This window comes from Erpetoichthys calabaricus, chromosome 16 (assembly GCF_900747795.2).
Source record: "Erpetoichthys calabaricus chromosome 16, fErpCal1.3, whole genome shotgun sequence".
Classification (NCBI taxonomy): Eukaryota; Metazoa; Chordata; class Cladistia; order Polypteriformes; family Polypteridae; genus Erpetoichthys; species Erpetoichthys calabaricus.
Window position 1 is genome coordinate 68,287,031 of NC_041409.2, and position 26,024 is coordinate 68,313,054.

Below are 26,024 nucleotides of genomic sequence, written 5' to 3' on the forward strand. Positions count from 1 at the left end.
AGTATGTAGGTTGTTGCAATATGTTATGTTCACTGAAAAGGTGTTTTGCATTGTAGAAAAACAGTTAAACTATTGACATCATTGAAAAGCCTGACTGACTCTCTCAAACTTAATTCTTAGATGGACCAGTCTGCACCGTCTTGCTTGCTTGCCACCTTGACACGACCTCACTCTGAACAGCTACTACAGGGCCTTCAGCTACTCCGGGAACATCGAGAACTATGTGACATTGTTCTTCGAGTAGGCGATGCAAAAATACATGCCCATAAGGTGGTCCTTGCCAGCATAAGCCCATATTTCAAAGCCATGTTCACTGGCAGCCTGTCGGAGAAAGAGAACTCCGAAGTGGAGTTTCAGTGTATTGATGAATCTGCTTTGCAAGCTATTGTGGAGTATGCTTACACAGGAACTGTCTTCATTTCTCAGGAAACCGTGGAGTCTTTGCTGCCAGCTGCCAACCTTCTCCAGGTCAAGTTGGTCCTCAAAGAGTGCTGCGCCTTCCTGGAGAGTCAGCTGGATGCAGGAAATTGTATTGGGATCTCTCGCTTTGCAGAGACTTATGGCTGCAATGACCTCTATTTGGCTGCCACTAAATTCATTTGCCAGAACTTTGAGGATGTCTGCCAGACTGAAGAGTTTTTTGAGCTAACGCGGTCCGAGTTGGATGACATAATTTCCAATGACTGCCTCAATGTTGTTACTGAGGAAACAGTTTTCTATGCACTGGAGTCCTGGATCAAATATGATGTTCAGGAGAGACAGAAGTACCTAGCCCAGTTATTGCACTGTGTTCGTTTGCCCCTTCTCAGCGTGAAATTCCTGACGCGGCTATATGAAGCCAACCACCTCATTCGGGACGATCATGCATGCAAGCACTTACTAAATGAAGCCCTTAAGTATCACTTCATGCCAGAGCATCGACTGTCTTATCAGACTGTTCTGTCCACCAGACCACGCTGTGCCCCAAAAGTACTCTGTGCTGTCGGTGGAAAAGCTGGGCTGTTTGCTACACTTGAAAGGTAAAACTACTTTTGTAATGGAAACTCGTTTTTGTATTTAATTATGTGATCAGTAGGGATTCATATATATTAGATACAAAAGACAATGGAGACATTTAAAGACTTTGTTAATATCAGATTAGAATTATGTGATCTTAGAAGGTATCATCTGTTATACCTTAAAAAAAGGAGAAAGGAACAGATTAACCCCCAGGTACAATACAGATGTTTAACTTTGATTTATAAAAAACATCATAGTCATTTTACAACTGCCCGATTTTCCCAAGTATGGCTGAGATTTAGTGGTTTGATTTAATTTTTACCTTTCTGGTTAGCAGTGTTGATTTGTGAAATTCGCCAAAAGTTTTTTTTTTTTTTTTTAAATGCCATTAATTTGCTGTTTTTTTTCAATGACCTTGTTCACCAAATTTTTCCCTGAAAATTTGCTGAGTAGCCATCTTAGGCAAACTTTTTTTTTTTTTTTTTTAATAACCAGTTCTTCATAATACTTAGCGAGGTCAGCATGACATCACAGAGCTGTAGCAGCCAACGTTGGATAGGGATGTCACTACCCAGGGGTTCTTAAACTGCACTGCAGTCCCCCACCTTACAGGGGCACTGGGAGAGGTAGAGAGAAAATTATTTAATACTAGAAGTGCTATGGCCGACACTAATTTTAAATCTTTTAATAATTTCGAGGTGCTTGTCACTCTCTTGTCCTTCTGTGACTTTTACTAAATTGCTACACATCAAATGCCCATATTGTTGCCACCAGAAACAGTGACATTAAATGTTGGTATGCAGGTTTGAATTGCTTTCTCTCTCCACTGGCTTACGTTTGTATTTGCATATCCTTTTTACCTTGATAAATCTTATCCTGCCGCTGTTACCAACATTACTGATCATTGTTTCCCAGATGTGAGTTGCTGACTGGAGGCAATTTAAAAGATCAATGTAAAAATGTCACACTTATAATCACTCAAATTGTTTCACTATGTGTGATGAAGAAAAAAAGCAAATCTGAAAACTGTCGATGTACCAGGTATTTCAGTTATGTAAAAAAACAACCATAAACACACTTGGAATTGCATTGCTATATTTTTCACAAAATGTTGAATATGAAGTACACAGCCAGTGTGAATCTGAAGTGGGGAAGGAAGAACATGCAAAGTGGCACATAATGGATGGAGAGCTCACGCCATAAATTAAGAGAGCAGCAATAGTCGGCAACACACTCAAAGTTTTCACAGACATGGCACACCCAACAATTAATGCAAATATGAGAATAAATGATAGGCTTGACTATAAATGAGTTGCCTTTTAGGAGGAAAAAGAAATATTTGAATATGGCTATATAGTGTCAGTCGGATAGTGACAGAGACAACCCCCAAGTATGTAACACAGATCCCTTGCAGTGCAGGCTATACAGTAGGTGTTAGTTAGTCTCAGTGATAGGAGCTCACGTGATATGGAGAAAGAGAGAGAGAAAGGACTTCAAGTAATGTGGACTCGGGGCATAAATTTATCTCCGAGAGGAACAGTGGTGCTTCACAGCTTAGGTCACATTTTCAGTCAAAATAATCAATCTAGCATGGTTGTCAAACACATCCCTATACCTCATGGAAACGTAAAAGTCCATTGCACCCTTATAAACCACTCTAAACCAGATCAGTTTCTCCTTCCGCACTGACTCCAATGCACTTTGCTGAGTTCACCAAAGTTACAGATCATACCTGTGTTTTCACCGAACTCAAGGTGGAACAAATTCAGCGGTATTCAGTCATCAGTATTGGTTGGTTCGAAAAGCTCATTGGCTTCAATGTGTTATCATTGCCAGTCATGACTTATGAATTAATAAAGCCCTAGATAACTGCAAGATTAGTAGCCTTTTTATATATGAATTATAATATGTTCAGTTCAGCCCAGCTATTTGAAAACATGAATTACCATGGAAAAAAGTTATTTTTTTTCCTGCTATAATTTTTGTTATTCATATCGGGCATTTCATATCATATAAGACATGTATTGTAGAGCCTTAATTGGTTTGCTGAGTTTAAAATGATGCATTTCCATTTTAGTCCATATAATATTTGTTATTCAAAACTCAAATGCTCACATTGAATTGTTTTATAAGTGAAGATGGTTACTGTTGAGCAAACATAAAGAGCTTTACTGCTTTTAGTCCATCCATTCATCCATTTCAGGGAAGCGCAGCTAATCCGAGCATCTTTAGCAGTCACAAGGCACATCCTTGCACACAATCACTTGCAACTGGCCAGTGATAAGTCCTCAGTTAACCTATCTTACATGTCTTTGTATTGTGGGAAGACCACTGGAATAACCTGTGTAACATCCTTGTAAACACAAAAACAATATAGAAACTCCACACAGACAATCTCTTGGCACTTAAACCCTTTCTCCTTGGGTTCTCAAATGGCAGCACCAACCACTCTGCTACTGTTTACTAAGTACTTGACTTTTTACACAGATAACTAGTTTTCAACTGGAACTGAATAAGTTGCACAAATTAACAGGTTTTTTTTTTGTTCTTTTTTTTTTTTTTTTTTTTTGGTCAATCAGTATGGAAATGTACTTCCCCCAAACTGACTCCTGGATTGGAGTGGCTCCCCTAAGTGTCCCTCGCTATGAATTTGGAATTGCTGTACTGGATCAGAAAGTATATGTTGTGGGAGGAATTGCTACGCACATGAGACAAGGTGTTAACTATCGACGACATGAGAACAGTGTGGAAAGTTGGAATCCAGACACCAACACATGGATACCGGTGGAAAGAATGACGGAGAGTCGTAGCACTCTGGGAGTAGTAGTACTAGCTGGAGAACTATATGCCCTAGGAGGGTATGATGGCCAGTATTACTTACAGTCTGTGGAGAAGTACATTCCTAAGGTGAAAGAGTGGCAGCCAGTTGCTCCCATGATTAATTCACGCAGCTGTTTTGCTACAGCTGTACTGGATGGAATGATGTATGCAATTGGTGGTTATGGACCTGCACACATGAACAGGTAAAGGTGGTTTTTTTTTTTTTTCTTTTTTTGGTTCATTGTTACCTTGATTTCAACATCACAGAGCATAAACATTTATTCCAATTAATTGGTTTAGATTTAAATTAGTTTACAGTTAAGTTTAAACATTTCTGTAGAAACATGCACACACAAGTCTAGTAGTCAAGCATGGATAAGTACCCAGATAAAAATAGCTAAGTAAGTGTGCAGTGAAGCATCTCTTTAAGATCCATATAGGAAATTCTAAGCATGTGCAGCCAGGTAGCTGTTAAGCATGCCATTTATTGGTTCCTTAAAATAATTCCTAATAGACATCATATATTGTTCCATCCTTTTGTGGCTGATGATTAGTGATATATACTTCTGCCTCTAATAGTTTCTGTAATTAAACTTTGACTGGAATTAACTTATTAAGTTCTCATTTTGATTTACAGTTAAACTAATCTCTCTATTATAAAAAAAAATCTTGGGAGGGAGGCTAGGGAGATGAGACGTGATCTTCTCGGAAGACAATTTGACGTCCTGTGAGAGACACTTTAACATCACGCGAGACAAGGCAGTGAGACATCATTTAAACCAAGTTCACGGACATCAAACTAGCAGTTGTTGGAATGCTTTTGGCAGACACATTTCATATGCTCCCAGCTCCTAAAACAACAACAAGCGACAAGCAGAACACACAGCTCGCCAGCAGCAGCAAGCCAGCAGCTAATCGGACCACTTCTCCTTAGCTTGCGCTCAGCCCACCCCCACGCTTCACAACGAGAGCGGCAGAGACGTGAAGTGGCAAAAGGACAGCTGCTCTACAGGCTTTGAAATGATCACTGTACAGCGCGACAAGCAGAAAACGCAGCTCGCCAGCAACAACAAGCCGGCAGATGATTTGACTGTTTCTCCTTAGCGTGTGTTCGGCCCCCCCACCCCCTTCTCAACGCGAGTGGCAGAGACACAAAGTGGCAAAAGGACAGCTGCTGTCCAGGCTTTTAAGTGATCAACGCACAGTGCGACAAACAAAACATACAGCTCGCCAGCAGCAGCAAGAAAGACAGCAGCTGATCTGACGACATCTCTTTAGCTTGCGTTCAGCCGAACTCCCCTTCACAACATGAGCAGCGTCGTACGTCCTGCGAGAAAGAGATTTAACCATGCCCAGGGCCGGAAATAAAGGACAAGTATTGTTTTTACAAAAGTTTTAAAATAAAAGTGAAAATAATGCATATGTAACAATTCCCATGAAAATAACAATCTCTTTAAATTGTAGATCCGGTAAACCAAACCTGGGGGTGTGCGAGCAAAGTGTGCAGGGGTCAGAGCCCCCTAGTTTAATAAAATAACTAATTTGCATAACAGACAGCTTCAGAAAAACAATCAATATATTTTTTTGATTTAGGTTGAGTCTCTTCTAGAAATTGTATGCTGTCTTTGGATCGTGTGTACTTCCCTCTACAGGCTAGAATTACAAGCATTACTGTTACAGTGCAATAGAAGATATGAATGTTTTCTGTCAAATAACACAGCAAATAAAAGAAAAAAATATATAGGACTACTTAAAAAACAAAACAAAAACTTGCTGAAGATTTCAAAGTATGGCCATCATTTCTCTCAAAGATTGATCTTTTGGTTTTTACACTTCTAACAAAACGATTTGCTATATGTCTCAAACCACAAGGGAGAATAATTATATGTTATGTAATAGCACTGCTGTAGTAAGCTTGCAGATGGGAAGCTCACATCTAAAGAGCCAAGACAGAGCAATAAAAATGACTATGGAGTGGGAGGATTTTAATTCCCCTTTTGAAATCAAATTCTAAAGCTGTCAAGATCCAGACTACTTCTCAAATTCTACAATAAAGCAATATTTAATCATTTACTATAAGTGTATTATGGTTTAAAAATAGTGTTTAGTTGAACAGAAAATGTGGTTGCTTTTAGAATGGTCCCATCCTCCCCTTTCTCTACCCTGTACTCCAAAGGTCTATAAGCTTTAATCTTCCACTAATTTGTGTTGTGGTGTTCCCCTTCCATCCCCCTAAGGTTATATTATATAATTTTTACAGCTGTACATATTTATGTATTTTAATCTGACCTTGTCTACAACCCCCAGTCTGCCATTATTAGAGCTTGATTCAGTTCCTGGCCCAGTCTGTTTTCTCACTCTCTTTAGTTTACTCCACTTAATTTAATTTAATTTGTCTTGGCATTATAGGCTTTGGCTCAGCCTTTACCCTGTACTTTAGGGTACTGTATATTTGAATTAGACGGGTAAAAACAAAAAGCACACTGAAATTGTTCTTTTAGCACAAGTTGTTGGACAATGTGCAGTTTAATAATAGAAGAAACATTCAGAACTGCTGAAATCTGAATTTGTTGGTCTATGCAAGTGCATTTTCATTTTTTGTTTCTACATTATCTTCGTCTCTCTTTTAGTGCACTTCACATCTATATATTCTATTACTCTTTTCTTATCTATCTCTTTTTCACTAACTGGTCAGGAGTTGGACCACATTGAATTTTCTTGTTGTGTCTAAAGCTATACAATATATTTTGTAAGCCAGGGACAATTTTCCTATCAGGAAATCATTTAATTTAACAATATAGTGATTATTGAGTATTTTCAGTAGCCTTGATATAGATGAATTATAATATGTTCAGTTCAGCCCAGCTATTTGAAAACATGAATTACCATGGAAAAAAGTGCTACAATGTTAAAACCATCAGTTTCTCTTGACTTTAAATGCTATGAATTTCAGCAGACTAGAGACAAAACATAGGCATGGCTTTAAAGTAACCTGAACTTTTGACCTGCTGTGGTTTGATGCTCAGGGAAGCACAAAAATTATAGATCAACTCTCATGTGTCCACTTCCCTCTTGTAAACACTGTTTACCAGCATCTTGCTAAGTATGTATCTTTGTAGGAATACAGTATTTGCTTATGTTTAGTCTCACATTAAGTAAGTTGAAATGCTCAAGATAGCTGAACAACATGATCAATTTGCAATGCCTTTAGATTGTTTACTCTCCATGTGTGCAGTGTTTTTCTTTGATCATTGTTGTCATTCCTAGTAAGTGGATTTTGTTGAATTTGTTTTGCTTTTAATGGTGTGTTTATTTAAATCCAGCTGCTCTGCTTGGATTTCAGGGCAATGTAAATTCTTGATTTTTTGTTTACAAGTAGTTTGTGGCAATCAGAAGAGATCTTAACATGCATCTAGGATATATTTAAGATAAAAGATAACAAGCGTTTTTCCAAGAAGGCAGTTTTTTAAGGTCTTCAGTTGTAGATTGGTTTCATCATTATAAACTCAAATTTGCAAAGCCCTATTCATTTGCATAGAAAAGCTGCTTATATGTATGTAGTAACCCATTTTAATAATAATAATAATTCATTACATTTACAGTGGTGTGAAAAACTATTTGCCCCCTTCCTGATTTCTTATTCTTTTGCATGTTTGTCACACAAAATGTTTCTGATCATCAAACACATTTAACCATTAGTCAAATATAACACAAGTAAACACAAAATGCAGTTTGTAAATGGTGGTTTTTATTATTTAGGGAGAAAAAAAAATCCAAACCTACATGGCCCTGTGTGAAAAAGTAATTGCCCCCTGAACCTAATAACTGGTTGGGCCACCCTTAGCAGCAATAACTGCAATCAAGCATTTGCGATAACTTGCAATGAGTCTTTTACAGCGCTCTGGAGGAATTTTGGCCCACTCATCTTTGCAAAATTGTTGTAATTCAGCTTTATTTGAGGGTTTTCTAGCATGAACCGCCTTTTTAAGGTCATGCCATAGCATCTCAATTGGATTCAGGTCAGGACTTTGACTAGGCCACTCCAAAGTCTTCATTTTGTTTTTCTTCAGCCATTCAGAGGTGGATTTGCTGGTGTGTTTTGGGTCATTGTCCTGTTGCAGCACCCAAGATCGATTCAGCTTGAGTTGACGAACAGATGGCCGGACATTCTCCTTCAGGATTTTTTGGTAGACAGTAGAATACATGGTTCCATCTATCACAGCAAGCCTTCCAGGTCCTGAAGCAGCAAAACAACCCCAGACCATCACACTACCACCACCATATTTTACTGTTGGTATGATGTTCTTTTTCTGAAATGCTGTGTTCCTTTTACGCCAGATGTAACGGGACATTTGCCTTCCAAAAAGTTCAACTTTTGACTCATCAGTCCACAAGGTATTTTCCCAAAAGTCTTGACAATCATTGAGATGTTTCTTAGCAAAATTGAGACGAGCCCTAATGTTCTTTTTGCTTAACAGTGGTTTGCGTCTTGGAAATCTGCCATGCAGGCCGTTTTTGCCCAGTCTCTTTCTTATGGTGGAGTCGTGAACACTGACCTTAATTGAGGCAAGTGAGGCCTGCAGTTCTTTAGACATTGTCCTGGGGTCTTTTGTGACCTCTCGGATGAGTCGTCTCTGCGCTCTTGGGGTAATTTTGGTCGGCCGGCCACTCCTGGGAAGGTTCACCACTGTTCCATGTTTTTGCCATTTGTGGATAATGGCTCTCACTGTGGTTCGCTGGAGTCCCAAAGCTTTAGAAATGGCTTTATAACCTTTACCAGACTGATAGATCTCAATTACTTCTGTTCTCATTTGTTCCTGAATTTCTTTGGATCTTGGCATGATGTCTAGCTTTTGAGGTGCTTTTGGTCTACTTCTCTGTGTAAGGCAGCTCCTATTTAAGTGATTTCTTGATTGAAACAGGTGTGGCAGTAATCAGGCCTGGGGGTGGCTACGGAAATTGAACTCAGGTGTGATACACCACAGTTAGGTTATTTTTTAACAAGGGGGCAATTACTGTTTCACACAGGGCCATGTAGGTTTGGATTTTTTTTCTCCCTAAATAATAAAAACCATCATTTAAAAACTGCATTTTGTGTTTACTTGTGTTATATTTGACTAATGGTTAAATGTGTTTGATGATCAGAAACATTTTGTGTGACAAACATGCAAAAGAATAAGAAATCAGGAAGGGGGCAAATAGTTTTTCACACCACTGTATATAGTGCTTTTCTCAGTACTCAAAGCGCTATCCACACAGGGAGGAACCGGGAAGCGAACCCACAATCTTCCACAGACTCCTTATTGCAAAGCAGCAGCACTACCACTGCGCCAATAAAACTTGGGTCCAGTATGGCATAACCAGCCCCATATATGTTATCTATTTATATACTGTATTTTGGATTATTGTCTCGCTGAATTGGTTTTATGTTGGGGTAAATACAGAATTTAATAAAAAAATTTAAGTATTTTTCAGAACTTGACTCTCCATTTTCATGCATCTCTAACACTAATTGCGGTTGTCATTTTAACTTTAAACATGGCATTTAGATTTACTGTTGTTCAGTGCATCCGGAAAGTATTCACAGCACATCACTTTTTCCACATTTTGTTATGTTACAGCCTTATTCCAAAATGGATTAAATTCATTTTTTTCCTCAGAATTCTACACACAACACCCCATAATGACAACGTGAAAAAAGTTTACTTGAGGTTTTTGCAAATTTATTAAAAATAAAAAAAACTGAGAAAGCACATGTACATAAGTATTCACAGCCTTTGCTTAATACTTTGTCGATGCACCTTTGGCAGCAATTATAGCCTCAAGTCTTTTTGAATATGATGCCACAAGCTTGGCACACCTATCCTTGGCCAGTTTCGCCCATTCCTCTTTGCAGCACCTCTCAAGCTCCATCAGGTTGGATGGGAAGCGTTGGTGCACAGCCATTTTAAGATCTCTCCAGAGATGTTCAATCAGATTCAAGTCTGGGCTCTGGCTGGGCCACTCAAGGACATTCACGGAGTTGTCCTGATGCCACTCCTTTGATATCTTGGCTGTGTGCTTAGGGTCGTTGTCCTGCTGAAAGATGAACCGTCGCCCCAGTCTGAGGTCAAGAGCGCTCTGGAGCAGGTTTCCATCCAGGATGTCTCTGTACATTGCTGCAGTCATCTTTCCCTTTATCCTGACTAGTCTCCCAGTCCCTGCCGCTGAAAAACATCCCCATAGCATGATGCTGCCACCACCATGCTTCACTGTAGGGATGGTATTGGCCTGGTGATGAGCGGTGCCTGGTTTCCTCCAAATGTGATGCCTGGCATTCACACCAAAGAGTTCATGAGTTTCTTTCTCATAGTCTGAGAGTCCTTCAGGTGCCTTTTGGCAAACTCCAGGTGGGCTGCCATGTGCCTTTTACTAAGGAGTGGCTTCCGTCTGGCCACTCTACCATACAGGCTTGATTGGTGGATTGCTGCAGAGATGGTTGTCCTTCTGGAAGGTTCTCCTCTCTCCACAGAGGACCTCTGGAGCTCTGACAGAGTGACTATCAGGTTCTTGGTAACCTCCCTGACTAAAACCCTTCTCCCCCGATCTCTCAGTTTAGATGGCCGTCCAGCTCTAGGAAGAGTCCTGGTGGTTTCAAACTTCTTCCACTTATGGATGATGGAGGCCACTGTGCTCAGTGGGACCTTCAAAGCAGCAGAATTTTTTCTGTAACCTTCCCCAGATATGTGCCTGGAGACAATCCTGTCTCGAAGGTTTACAGACAATTCTTCTGACTTCATGCTTGGTTTGTGCTCTGACATGAATTGTCAACTGTGGGACCTTATATAGACAGGTGTGTGACTTTCCAAATCATGTCCAATCAACTGAGTTTACCACAGGTGGACTCCAATTAAGCTGCAGAAACATCTCAAGAATGATCAGGGGAAACAGGATGCACCTGAGCTCAATTTCGAGCTTCATGGCAAAGGCTGTGAATACTTATGTACACGTGCTTTCTCAATTTTTTTATTTTTAATAAATCTGCAAAAACCTCAAGTAAACTTTTTTCACATTGTCATTATGGGGTGTTGTGTGTAGAATTCTGAGGAAAAAAATGAATTTAATCCAGTTTGGAATAAGGCTGTAACATAACAAAATGTGGAAAAAGTGATGCGCTGTGAATACTTTCCGGATGCACTGTATGCCAGTGATTAGACCAATACAGAAACATATTGCTTCAAATCCTTTTGTCTTCCACTACTATGCAATTTCCATGTGACTCACAGAATACATGTTTGTCTGTCCAGAGAAGGATTGACATGATTTTATTTTAGCTTACTCAGAAGTTTCTAGGTGTGTGTTTTTTTAATACTTTTTTACAGTTTGCATTGTTTTTGCAACTGTATATTAATGTTGTAAGGTGAGTCTAGTCACTCTGGTTTGTAGCATTTCTCAGAATTAGTACAGTTTTCTAATTTGAAATTGCAGTTGTCTACATGGGCTTAACAAAAAAAAAAAAAAAAAAACTTGATCCCAATATTTTGCAAGTTACAGAAATTGATTATAACTTGCAATGTCAAATAAGTTAGGAAGAAAATTAAACACCAAAACAACAATGGAAGCACTTACAAACAATACTGGCAAAAATAAAGGAAGTCTATATTCAGTCAGTTTGCACAGGAAAAATAACCCGCACTCATACTTTAAGAAGGGAATGATAGGTCTGACACATATATCTGGTATCGTAAGTAGTCCACCATGGATGTTCATTGCTGAGGATATAAAAATTGGCATAACCTCCTGATGAAGCCCTTCCAAGGCCTAAACAAACATGCAAGCCAACAACTGTAGGTGACTTTTTCTGATAACTGTGTAAGCTGCCAAGAAATAACCGTAAGATTTACTTAATGTTATGTTGTTCACAACAGTTTACAAAAATTTATTAAATAACTTACAAATATAAATATGAAGAGCTTACAATTTATTTTATATTAAGGGAAATGTAAGGCCAACCATATTTTATGATAAAGCTTAGGCACACATTAAAAAATTGCTGGTATTCAAATAAAGTCTAGTAAAAGACATTTTTGTTTGAATGATTTGCATAATCATCCAGAAAGTTGGGATTTATTTTAAATATGTCCAGACAACACATTGAGAAACTTAACAGAATCAGAAAGATGTAAGAATTAAAATAATTAAGTCAAGAAATGAACAATGCCAGTTGTAACTAATGGGAGAGAATAAGTATGCATTAAAATGAAAATGGGATGTCAATTCAGAGCAGCTGCCAATGTAATCCTGAACAAAGCAAAAAATAAATTCAGACTGAAAAAAAATATCCTGTAGGTCAATTGGAGAATTCAGTAAATATTCAGCTGTAAATGATTCACTATGGATATGAGTGAATGTAGATACTGTGTGCATCAGTATACCGTGTGAAGCACTTTGATCTACATTATTTGTATGAAAATGTGCTATATAAATAAAAGTTGTTGTTGTGATGGACCAGAGTTCATTCATGCTTTTTGCTTGACACTGTCAAGAATTCGTCTGGCCCCTGCAATTGTCAGCTGGATCATGCGAGTTTAATAATAGATGCAAAGATAGACCTCTTCTGTGTACATTTTCTGAAATAATCGGTGTACAAGCTGGTAAAGGATTGCTAACTCTGTTCATTAGAATAGGATTACGAGAGCCAGCAACACTATACATGTACATCATTAATATTTGTTCAATTTTAAAGTGTTCCTTTCTTCTGTAGATGCTGATATTGCCCTTGAATTTAAGGTCAGAAAAAAACAAATTAATCAACAGCTAAACTGGTTTTTGACAGCACCAAAGACCGGTTACATACTAATTTGTTGCTTGTGTACTGCTGTAATAGGGGCCCACTTTTCCCCATTGGTTTTAGCAAAAGAGATCATGTACATTAACAAGCACTGGTCTCTTAGAAACGATGCTTTCGTAGGAGTTGGTAAACTTGTACAGAAAACCTGCCGGGACCTCCAGGTAACTCGCACCTAATGTAAACATGGGCCAGGCATCATTAAACTCGTAGTGATAAATAATGTCCCAAGATCTCACTAAAGGATAGTAAACAAACATAACTGTAAATTGGAAACATGTCATTATACTCACACAAATAGAAGTGATTTAGGAGGGGTTGGGATTAGACATCAGTTTTAACTCATGTCATTAACAGAGCCAGGTGCTTCATGTATGTGTTGTGAGCTGAACATTTGAAGTACTTTGTGTGCTATAGTTGAAAGCAATTTCACAGTTGCCAATGGTGGTAGATAAAGTCCTTTTCTGCAGGTTGCACCAGAGTGTCAGCTAAGGAATTGACCAGTCATTGGTGCTAGTATGGATTAGAAAGCATCACAAAAAAGTCAGAATAAAGCTAGGGAATGTATGTTTAATTTTTTTTTCCATAAAATGATTTTGTTTACAAAACATAAGATAAGATTTTTGACTAGTTTAATGTTTGATTAACATAACTTGAAATTATTGGTTGTTCAAGTAATTCTAATTTAAAAAAAAAAAAAAAAAAAACCTGTGTTGAAAGCTGAATTCTCTTTTGGAAAATAAAATTGTCCTTGTGTTTTTTGTAAACTATGTGTTTGTTTTAACATTGCTGCAAAAGTTCATTTCTTTTAGGGGAAGTGTAAACTTTATTACTGATCACCTGCAGACCCTGGATTATCTGCCCTGGTCCTTATCGTGTTTGGCTTGCTGAACAATATAAAATACCACACTTTATATATTTAACCAACATTAAAATAAATTTCACTTATTCAAATGAAAAAGCAGGACTTTAAGAAATTTGCATAACAAAATGAAACAAGTATAAACCTGCAAACATTATTTGTCATTCACATTTAACTAAACTGTTCACGTTTGAGTATCTGATTGAGCTATCTAATGAATGTTGCAGAATTTAAAATGATTGCTCTAAAGAAACTGAACCTTTTATTACTGAAACAGTTAAAAATGGTCATTTCGCTCCATTACTAAAAAATGTTCTATGCCACTATATTGAAACCCAATTTCTATTTAAAGTAACTCAAAATTTTCAGTTTTGTTTTAGCTCTTTTAAATGTGTTATATTAGTTCATATAGCACACGTCTTTTTTTTGTAAACTGAGAGCAGCAAGACAGACTTTACCAGATTGAGAGAAGACTGGAATACTTGTATTAGCCTTCACATTAAAGAAAGTAGAGTAATAAACTTAAACAGGAATCAGAGGGGCAATTCTGCACAAATAGACAAACAGCAAGAAAAGCTATTTTAATTCATCATATCTTTTTATTTTGGCCTTGTAATTAACGTGAGCATGGCTTGCCTGAGTTTGGATGGCACATTTTCACTTAATAAATGAAATGATAAAGAAGATTTTGAAATTATTTAGTAAACAATAGGCTTGTTAGTTTAATAGCAAAATTTGTCTATTTTACCTGTAAACTTGTTACACATGTTAGCCTTGTATAAATATAGTAAAGGCATATTTTAACAGCAAAGAAACAGTAGTACAATTTATGATTAAATGATTCAATATTAAAAGTGCATGTATATGTACATTTAAGCATTGTTTAACTGACAACATTAGTGAATTAAGTCAATGTACGAGAATATGTATATTTCTTTGTTAGAAAAATGGTGAAAAAGACTTTCTAATTAAGCTTTAGTTCTAGTAATTATATTACAGAGGAAGTTAAGCAATATGACAGCTTCTAATTATGAGAAGCATTGTATTTTTTATGCCAAATGTATGATGATTAATTATTTTCTGTACATATTTTATTACTTAAAGTATGCAGTCTAAGGGAATTGTATCTTAGTATTTTTATGGTAACTGAACAATAAACATACAGAATTTCATTTTGTTAATTAAAAAGGAAACAGGTAACACCTGTGGTCTATAGTTTAATTATAAAAATACCAAAGTTAAAACTTTAATATATAACAAAGATTCTATGCATCTTGTATGTGGGAGCTTAGTGTAAAAAGTTTTCGATTCGGCTGATTCAGTATGATGAAATTGGTGTCAGTATCAGCCCTTAAACATCATGACTGGAACATCCCAATCCACCACCAAGTGTCATTTATTCTTTTAGCCTAGAGTAATTAGGGTAATACTGTTTTATGATCATTGAGATGTTTTTGATCCATTAAACATCCATCCATCCATTTTCCATCCATCCATCCATCCATCCATTTTCCAACCCGCTGAATCCGAACACAGGGTCACGGGGGGTCTGCTGGAGCCAATCCCAGCCAACACAGGGCACAAGGCAGGAAACAATCCTGGGCAGGGTGCCAACCCACCGTAGGACACACACAAACACACCCACACACTAGGGCCAATTTAGAATCGCCAATCCACCTAACCTGCATGTCTTTGGACTGTGGGAGGAAACCGGAGCGCCCGGAGGAAACCCACGCAGACACGGGGAGAACATGCAAACTCCACGCAGGGAGGACCCGGGAAGCGAACCCAGGTCCCCAGATCTCCCAACTGTGAGGCAGCAGCGCTACCCACTGCGCCACCGTGCCGCCTCCATTAAACATGAAAAGTTTAAACAGTAATTGTTTAGTATAATATGTATGCTTCCATTCACATATACACACATTTTAGGAAATCTTTGACTTCAGACCTGAAAAAGATCTCCGCAGCCTCTGACTTAGTTGGCACCAACTGTGGAAAGGTTGCCAGTCCATCACTAGGGCCACTTTCACACAAACTCCCAATTTCAGTTACATCAGGACAATTTAGGGTGAATTAAAGCTTCATTTAAAGCAGCGCAGGAAGAGCAGCCATGCTGTTGATTCTGATAATAGCTCCAAGTACTCAGCGTTAGATTTAAAAAGCTGAGCATTCGTAAAGAAATACAGTTTTAAAGTATGGAACAGAAGTCCATAGCAGCTATGTACTGTAAATACTGAAATGAGAATATATTTTTTTTTAAATTTTTGTATCGCTATTAAGCTTTCTCCTGTGTTTTTGGTTTGGTTATTAAGTTTGGTTTGGCTGTGGCTCTGTGAACAGCAGTTGTAAGACAATTAGCCTAAGACAAGCAGCCCATGTCAGGTGTATTGATGAAATCAGAAATTGAGGATTTAACTTGATTATACAAAGGACTTGCAATTTTTGAAAGCTTTCAAATTGTGTCTTTTATATGCATATTTATTTATGCTTGAGTAAGCCTATTTTCCAAGAATTGTCTATAATCCAGGAAGCAGCCCTGGACATGGTAGCAGTCAATTGCAGGACACTGCACACATCATTGCTGATTCTTGCAGAGATTGCCAATTTAACATATCTTTCTACTAAAAAAAAAAAAAAAATTTGGGAGGGAGACGAGGTAGATGAGACGTGATGTGATCTTCTCGGAAGACACTTTGACATCACGCAAGACAAGGCAGTGAGACAAAAGGACAGCTGCTGTACAGGCTTTTAAATGATTGACGCACAGCGCGACAAGCAGAATACACAGCTTTCCAGCAGCAAGACAGCAGCGGATCTGACCGCATCTCCTTAGTATGCGTTCAGCCCCCCCAACCCGCCCCCCCTTTCACAACTCGAACAGCGTTATACGCCCTGCAAAAAAGATATTTAACCACGCCCGGGGCCAGAAATAAAGGACAAAGAGTAGATGACAAAATAGAACGTTGTCATCATCAAGTTCTGCCATGAGAACCTTGAATACAATGAGGACTGATCATTTATGTTAGGTAGAATGCCTAGAGGGGGCTGGGCGGTCTTGTGGTCTGGAACCCCTGCAGATTTTATTTTTTTCTCCAGCCGTCTGGAGTTTTTTTTGTTTTTTCTGTCCTCCCTGGCCATTGGACCTTACTTTTATACTATGTTAATTAGTGTTCCTTTATTTTAATTCTTATTTATTGTCTTTTTTCTCTTTCTTCATCATGTAAAGCACTTTGAGCTGCATTATTTGTATGAAAATGTGCTATATAAATAAATGTTGTTGTTGTAAATAATTCAAAAATGTTGGTGTGATACACATGCACAGCAGGTCTTCTCGGAAGACACTTTGAAGTCCCGGGAGACTACTTGCACATCACCCCCTACTTACAAACATCCATCCATCCTCTTCCGCTTATCCGAGGTCGGGTCGCGGGGGCAGCAGCTTGAGCAGAGATGCCCAGACTTCCCTCTCCCCAGCCACTTCTTCTAGCTCTTCCAGGAGAATCCCGAGGTGTTCCCAGGCCAGCCAGGAGACACATTCCCTCCAGCGTGTCCTGGGTCTTCCCTGGGGCCTCCTCCTGGTTGGACGTGCCCAGAACACCTCACCAGGGAGGCGTCCAGGAGGCATCCTGATCAGATGCCCGAGCCACTTCATTTGACTCCTCTCGATGCAGAGGAGCAGCGGCTCTACTCTGAGCCCCTCCTGGATGACTGAGCTTCTCACCCTATCTTTAAGGGAAAGCCCAGACACCCTGCGGAGGAAACTCATTTCAGCCGCTGGTATTCGCGATCTCATTCTTTCGGTCACTACCCATAGCTCATGATCATAGGGTAGGAACATAGATCGACTGGTAAATTGAGAGCTTTGCCTTACGGCTCAGCTCCTTTTTCACCACGACAGACCGATGCAGAGCCTGCATCACTGCGGATGCTGCACTGATCTGCCTGTCAATCTCACGCTCCATTCTTCCCTCACTCGTGAACAAGACCCCGAGATACTTGAACTCCTCCACTTGGGGCAGGATCTCACCTCCCACCCTGAGAGGACACTCCACCCTTTTCTGGCTGAGGACCATAGTCTTGGATTTGGAGATGCTGATTCCCATCCCAGTCGCTTCACACTCCGCTGTGAACCAATCCAGAGAGAGCGGAAGATCACGGCTTGATGAAGCAAACAGGACAACATCATCTGCAAAAAGCAGTGACGTAATCCTGAGTCCACCAAACCGGACCCCCTCAACACACTGGCTGCGCCTAGAAATGCTGTCCATAAAAGTTATGAACAGAATCGGTGACAAAGGGCAGCCCTCACTGTTCCTCCTGAATCTGAGGTTCGACTATCCGACGGACCCTCCTCTCCAGAACCCCGTAGTAGACTTTTTCAGGGAGGCTGAGGAGTGTGATCCCTCTGTAGTTGGAACACACCCTCCGGTCCCCCTTCTTAAAGAGGGGGACCACCACCCCGGTCTGCCAATCCAGAGGCACTGTCCCCGATGTCCATGCGATGTTGCAGAGTCATGTCAACCAAGACAGTCCTACAACATCCAGAGCCTTGAGGAACTCCGGGCGTATCTCATCCACCCCCGGGACCCTGCCACCAATGAGTTTTTTGACCACCTCGGTGACCTCAGTCCCAGAGATGGGGGAGCCCACCTCCGAGTCCCCAGGCTCTGCTTCCTCATTGGAAGGAATGTTAGTGGGATTGAGAAGGTCTTCGAAGTACTCCCCCCACCGACCCACAACGTCCAGAGTCGAGGTCAGCGGCGCACCATCCCCACCATATACAGTGTTGACACTGTACTGCTTCCCCCTCCTGAGACGTGGGACGGTGGACCAGAATCTCCTCGAAGCCGTCCAAAAGTCGTTCTCTATGGCCTCCCCAAACTCCTCCCATGCCCAAGTTTTTGCCTCAGCAACCACTGAAGCCGCATTCCGCTTGGCCTGCCGGTACCTATTAGCTGCCTCCAAAGTCCCACATGACAAAAGGGTCTGGTAGGCCTCCTTCAGCTTGACAGTATCCCTCACCGCCGGTGTCCACCAACAGGTTCGGGGATTGCCGCCACGACAGGCACCGACCACCTTACGGCCACAGCTCCGGTCAGCCACCTCAACAGTAGAGACACGGAACATGGCCCATTCGGACTCAATGTCCCCCACCTCCCTCAGGACGTGGTCAAAGTTCTGCCGGAGGTGGGAGTTGAAGCTACTTCTGACAGGGGACTCTGCCAGACGTTCTAGGCAGACCCTCACAACATGTTTGGGCCTACCAGGCCTGACCGGCATCCTCCCCCACCATCAAAGCCAACTCACCACCAGGTAGTGATCAGTTGACAGCTCCGCCCCTCTCTTCACCCGAGTTTCCAAGACCTGTGGCTGCAAGTCCGACTACACGACCACAAGGTCGATCATCGAACTGAGGCCTAGGGTGTCCTGGTGCCAAGTGCACATATGAACACCCCTATGCTTGAACATGGTGTTCGTTATGGACAATCCGTGACGAGCACAAAGTCCAAAAACAAAACACCACTCGGGTTCAGATCGGGGGGGCCATTCCTCCCAATCACGCCCTTCCAGGTCTCACTGTCATTGCCCACGTGAGCATTGAAGTCTCACAGCAGTACGAGGGAGTTCCCAGAATGTATGCCCTCTAGCACCCCCTCCAGGGACTCCAAAAAGGGTGGGTACTCCAGACTGCTGTTCGGTGCATATGCACAAACAACAGTTAGGACCCGTCCCCCTACCTGAAGGCAGAGGGAGGGTACCCTCTCGTCCACCGGGGTAAACCCCAATGTACAGGCTCCAAGTCGGGGGGCAATAAGTATGCTCACACCCGCTCGCTGCCTCTCACTGGGGTCAACTCCAGAGTGGTAGAGAGTCCAGCCCCTCTCAAGGAGATTGGTTCCAGAGTCCAAGCTGTGCGTCGAGGTGAGCCCGACTATATCTAGCCGGAACCTCTCTACCTCGCGCATTAGCTCAGGCTTCTTCCCCTTCAGAGAGGTGACATTCCACATCCCAAGAGCCAGTTTCTGTAGCTGAGGATCGGACCGCCAAGGTCCCCGCCTTCGGCCACCACCCAACTCACACTGCACCCGACCTCCTTGGCCACTCCCATAGGTGCTGAGCCCATGGGGAGCCCCATGGGTGCAAACCCGGCCACTAGGCGCTCGCAATCGAGCCCCACCTCCAGGCCTGGCTCCAGAGGGGGGCCCCGGTGACCCGCGTCCGGGCGAGGGAAAACGCCATCCAAATTTTTTATTCATCATAGAAGGTCTGCTGAACCGCACTTTGTCTCATCCCTCACCTAGGACCAGTTTGCTTTGGGTGGCCCTACCAGGGGCGTAAAGCCCCGGAGCTCCTAGGATCATTGGGACACGCAAACCCCTCCACCACGATAAGGTGGCGATTCGAGGAGGGGTACTTAAAAACAATTTCTCTGAAATGTCCCGTGAGACAAAGAAGTGAGACAAAAGGACAGCTGCTGCACAGGCTTTTAAATGATCGTCGTGCAGCGCAACATGCAGATCATGCAGCACATCACAAGCAGCAGCAGCTGCTGTACTGGCTTTTAAATAATCGATGCACAGCATGGCACTTGCAGCCCCCCCTGTGGATAACTCATTCACTACAGCTTTATTACTGGCAAATATCAAGAAATAAAAATTGAATTAAATGAAAATAACAATCTCTTTAAACCCCTGGGGGCTGGCTAATGTAGCGAGCAGGGGGCAAAGCCCCCTAGTTTTATATATTACCATCACTATTTTATATTACATCGCAGTAGACTGTAAGAACAAGAAAAATTTAAATAGAGTATGCTTGCGAAGTTCCACCAAAATTGCATCATATTGTTTGGGCATGTTCACGTCATTTACATTGCCAGACATAATTCCATGGGTTCCAAAATGATATGTTGTAATTAAAATAAAAATACATATATTTGTTGTGACACTGTATCTTGGTGTTATACTTGCAACAGAATTAGTCACTTTCTTCAGTGAATTTTGGTCCATGGCTAAATAGGATGTCCAAAGGCTAAAGCCAGTGAACTCCTTTGAGTTTATTTAACATTCAAGCAGTGTTTTGCAGTTATTTCTTTCACAGGTTGACAGTGAGTAATTATGGATTGTAGTGGGGATGCCTCTTTGGCACTTCTCACATGAGGCACACAAGTTGCAGTCCACTGGGAGAATACTCATGGCGGACTCGGGACACAATGATAAATCCCTGAGGGCTTGGGAGCATCTTGTAATCTCAAAAGCTTTGCTGGAAGAGCTTACTGAGCATAGCCTAGCTAAGCAGGTTGCTAACTCAATAGTCAACATTATAAGTGGAACAAAAATGACAATAATGGTGATGATGAAATTGTGAATTTAGCTATTTTAACAAAACAATTAATTTATTTTCATACAGTGTGGAGCGATATGACCCCAGCAGAGATTCATGGGAAATGGTGGCACCAATGGCAGATAAAAGGATAAACTTTGGTGTTGGTGTAATGCTTGGATTTATATTTGTTGTTGGTGGTCACAACGGCGTTTCACATTTATCTAGTATTGAAAGGTATGATCCTCATCAGAATCAGTGGACTGTGTGCAGACCAATGAATGATCCCAGAACTGGTGAGTATGATAAATATTTCGACTAAAGCACATTTGGACATATTTTAAAAGAACATACTAGAGAAGATGGTGTTCTCTTAAGAAGGATCCTTATTTATTCAAGGAGACTGATTTGAAGGCTTTTATTTATTGTAATAGTTTTTGCAGAGATGTCCAGATGCCTAGTTTATTTGTTGTTGACTTTAAGTGACATCCATTGGTGCTCAGGACAGCCACATACAATGGTTATTATTTCTTACTAGATTAATTTTGTAAATCTCAAATGTTGCATATTGTGTTTGCATCAATGTATATGTTAATATATGAAAAATGTTTAAATATGTTTTTTTTTTCCCCCCCCAGGCGTTGGTGCTGCTGTCATTGATAACTACCTCTATGTGGTTGGAGGTCATTCTGGGTCATCATACTTAAATATAGTCCAACGGTACGATCCAATTACGGACAGCTGGCTGGATGTTAGCAGTATGAAGTACTGCCGTTGTAACTTTGGATTAACTGCACTTTGACTCTAAACACACAGACATGAGGCAGATGGGGTTCTGGGCATTGGGGATATGAAAAATTATTTGTCTTGAATAATACAAGAAAAGGGAAGATCGAGGATGAGAACTCGAGAACATGCCATATTAAAAGTGCCCAACATTGCTGAGACCGATGAACTTCATTGTGAACTGAGGTCTGATCAAAAGAAATGAGGAGAAAATTGGCTGCTGCTCTTGGATTCAAGCGTGTTTGCCTGCTGACTGTGAAAGAATCAAGCAGGGTTAAGAGTGTAATTTAAAATCTTTCTTTTTTTTCTGTCTTTATTTCACTTGCTTGAAGAATTGTTCTTCATTAGCTTTTCGTGATAGGGAGCTTTCCAATCAATGGAATTCAAAGACTTTCAAAGTTTTTCTATTTATTCTTAGCAGACTTTTTTCTTTTTTTGCTTTGTAACTTTTTGTTATACCCTTAAATGCTGTTACCTCAGTGATTGTTTTTACCTTTTTATTTATTCTTTAATTTTTACTCCAAAGGGAGAGTGGAGGTGTTGTATGCATTTGGATGTAATAAGAAAGTATTGTCTTTCACTCCTGCAAGTATGAGTTTTTGGAGAAACAAAGGGGGCAAACTGCTTTTCTTTATTTTTAAGAAACCTGGCTTCACAGTTGGAGCAGAAAAAAAAAACCTTTTTATAAAATGTGTTAACTTACAAAGGGCTCTCTTTCTTCTTGTAAATAATCAAAAACAACATATAGTGCATTGCCTGTAGAAATTGTATGTTTTCAGTTTTCTGGTTGGCATCTGGGAGAAAATAATTCACTTTAGAACGCATCGCCCATCTGTGTTCTGGTTGGCTTTTCTGTTTTTTGTTAGACACAAAATACGTATAACAGGTTTAGTGAGGGTCCAATCAGGTTGTGGTTAATTTTAATGCTAATAAACATGTACAGTTCAGATGTAATATATATGTGGCCACTATAACACAAATCCCATAATATTTTACAGGATTTAATTGTGAAGATCAGATTCTTAGCTTATAGTTACTGTAGAGGGGACTTATAGGTACAATGATGCCATTTTGGTGCTATCATAGTATTCAGGATAATGCTGTTACTGATGTCTTTGCAGTAGAGCAGTGTGTCTGTGTGCATGAATTGTTTTGGTGTTACTGTCTTTTAAAAAATCAACGACACTTGTGAATATAATTTAACTATTCTGTGCTTTTCGTTAGTAGGAAAGTTTAAGTTAAGCAATTGATTTGAGTGAAATTGTTTATTTAAGGAAGCAGACTGGCGCCATGCAATAAAGCACAGTGCCTTAAAGGGGTCTGTTAATTTCTGCACTCCTGTGCCTCCCTAGGATTGACTTTTAATTAGGTTCTGGGTAGGATATTATAATCTACATTGTTATGTCTTCTTTTTTTTGATACAAGTCATAATTCTGGGAATGCATGTCCACCGAGTCTTTCTACACATTATCCAGTCATGTACTAAAAAACTCTGTTTGTTCTTTCCTAAAACATTTTACTAGATTTCGTATTAGCAGGCTTTGTGTTAGCTGAATCTAAGATGATTCTGTTGTCTGATAACATAAGAAAGATGGATTTATTTTTCATTCACAACAAGTATTTTCTTGTTATCTAAATAGTAGGCTAATGAGTACAAAAAACAGTTTTAGTAAGTTTTCCCATTGTCTTTTCTATTGACAGAAATACACTTAACCCATGTCCCTAAATGGACATATTAATAGACCTTTCTCAACTTGATTTCCACCCCCCTTTCTTTGGAAGTACAAAGTGCTTTAAAAATGCTGTGCCAGAAATTCCCTTACTATAATTATCTACTTACCTAAATGCAGTAAGAGCAATGATTTACTATATAAATGTGGAAGATTCCCCATTGACTTCATTTAGTTTGTAAATGTGAAAAGCTGTCCTTTGGCTGGTACCATAGGTTGAATATCCCTAATCAGAAATTCCAAAATCCTAAATGCTTAAAAATTTAAAACTTTCGGAGCATTCACATGATACCACTATGTTCCCTCTAATTTATTTATTTATGTGCAGATTTCAAATGGAATTAATTGGGCTCCTGAGGTTCCTGTAAAGCACAGGTATCAAACTCCAGGCCTGTAGGGCCGCAGTGGCTGCAAGTTTTCATTCTAACCCTTTTCCTAATCAGTGACCAGTTTTCACTGCTAATTCACTTTTTTCCCCTTTTATTTTAACAGCGATGTTAGAAGGATTCAGTCCTCTGAATTGATTTGTTTCCTCATTAAATGACAGCCAAACAGAAATGAGATGTGAAACGAGCCAACAGATGACCAGTTTAAACTGGGGCTTCAAACTCCAACCAGTTTCTTTAATGAGAAGCCGATGCTTGCTTGCTGTTAATTACAACAACAACATTTATTTATATAGCACATTTTCATACAAAAAGTAGCTCAAAGTTAAACCCGTTATTTAATTCCACGGCTTGTTGCTGCTCTCGTTCTGCAACAGCAGACATTTCCAAAACTGTTGATTTTCTGTTTTTTATAAGAACATCGTCATAGTGTTTTGAGATATTAACCTTACTGAGACCATCACCTTTCTTTATTTTCAGATATTGTGTGATGTGGCGGCTTGTTTTGTCTCATTATTGTTTGGCTGGTAATTAAGGAAAAAAACTAAAGGGCCTGAGTCAAGTTAATTAAAAGAAGTAATCAGCAGCAAAAATTGGTCACTAATTAAGAAGATGGTTAGAATGAAAACCTGCAGCCACTGCGGCCCTCCAGGACTGGAGTTCGACACCCCTGCCGTAAAGTAATGAGTGCCACAACGCATCACCCGATCAGCTATTGGGGACAGGGGGTTATGAAGTGCCACAATTCTGGATTGATGCTACATAGCAGTTTCAGTATGCTGCATGTGGTTTTAGGAGCAAAACAATAACACCTGTGCTATGTGTTAATGGAGTGTCACTGCTTACAGTTAACAAAATCAGTTTCATTCTTTCTAGGTTGCTATATGAGTGCAGTAAAATGTGCAATTATGTTAGGAGAACAGGACTGTGCTGTAATTAATTTTTATGTTGGCAAAAACTTGTCATGTTTTAGGTATGTGAACCCACAACATACGAAAACTTTATGTAGCTTCTTGTCATTCAGTTACTGGCTTACAGCAGAGCTGGCCTGACTGAGCTGGAGCTTGGCTGAGATATTCGTAACCTGACAGCCAGGTCCCACAGAAGTAATAACAGATAACCAATATAAACTGATGAAAAACCAAACAATTTCCTTAGTGTAAATACGTAGAATTGACCCACTTAAAAGGGAACTAAAGTACAGTCTGCCTATTAATATAATCACTTTTAAAGTGTAATATGTTTGTCATATCAATTCACATTATAATAATGGATCAGTGATATGAATTATTCTTTGAGCAAAACGTCATTTTGTTGGTTTGGCTGCATTTCTCTACTTGATCAATAATGTCTCCAAAATATCTTATTATGTAAATGCAAATATTCAAAAATCCAAAAATATCTGAAATTTAAAATACTTCTGGTTCCAGACATTTCAGATTAGGGTTTACTCAAAAAGTAAATACACCACTGCTAGTATAGGTTAACACGTTGTGGAAAGCATACCCCCAGACACAGACAGACAGACAGACACCAGAATGTCCAAAACACACTTCTTTTATTTTCCTACAGCACCACAATGCCTTCCTTCACCAACTCTTTCTTCTTCTCTTTCTCTTTCCTTCTCTTCTCACCTTCAACCTTCTCTCTCTCTCTTCTTCTTTCTTTCTTTCTCTTCTTCTTCTTCTACTCTTTCTCTTTCACCTTCGACCTCCTCTCGCCCTCCTTACAAGCTTCATCGTCGTCTTCTTCCTCCCAACTCTGGCTCTCTTAGTGGAGGGAGGCGGCCCCTTTTATTACGACCCGGATGAGCCCCAGGTGCTTCCCCATGACATCCCTTCCTGGTGTGGCGGAAGTGTCAGGAGAGCACCTGGAAGTACACCGGGTGCCCTTGGGATTACTTCCGGCAGCACTTCCTGGTGTGGCGGAAGTGCTGCCGTCCAGGACTCCCTAACTGTCCGGGCGCCCCCTGGCGGTGGCCACGTCTTCTCACAGTGGTGAGTGTCCTGGCTCCATTCCTGTGGCCCCCAATTAGGCCCGGGCGGCTGCCCTCTCGTGGCCGAGGAGAAGTATTGTCCAACTCGGGGACTGTCCAGGTGTCCTGGCCGGGCAGTGTCCCCGCTCATCCGTGACAGCGTATTTTCTATACATACAACTGCACAAATTGAGATGCATTAAAAGCAAGTGAATAATCATAAGGCTGTCGCTGTATTAGCATTTAGTGATTTATGTGCCATCACATTTGTGACATACTGTATTTTACGCTGTATCACTGTCCTTAAATACAATATTTG

At 40.3% G+C, this 26,024-nt stretch overlaps 1 protein-coding gene across 1 annotated transcript in view; it reads left to right on the forward strand.

Annotated features, from left to right (window-relative positions):
* The window catches only part of LOC114666416 (kelch-like protein 28), a 31,720-nt gene extending 7,219 nt beyond the window's left edge, over window positions 1-24,501 (forward strand). The window contains exons 2-5 of the mRNA XM_028821270.2: window positions 121-1,019; window positions 3,579-4,022; window positions 20,916-21,124; window positions 21,467-24,501. Coding sequence (XP_028677103.1) covers window positions 121-1,019; window positions 3,579-4,022; window positions 20,916-21,124; window positions 21,467-21,630 — 1,716 coding nt within the window. The 3' untranslated portion in view covers window positions 21,631-24,501. The remainder of the gene's footprint in view (window positions 1-120; window positions 1,020-3,578; window positions 4,023-20,915; window positions 21,125-21,466) is intronic.
* The last annotated feature ends 1,523 nt before the right edge of the window (window positions 24,502-26,024 follow it).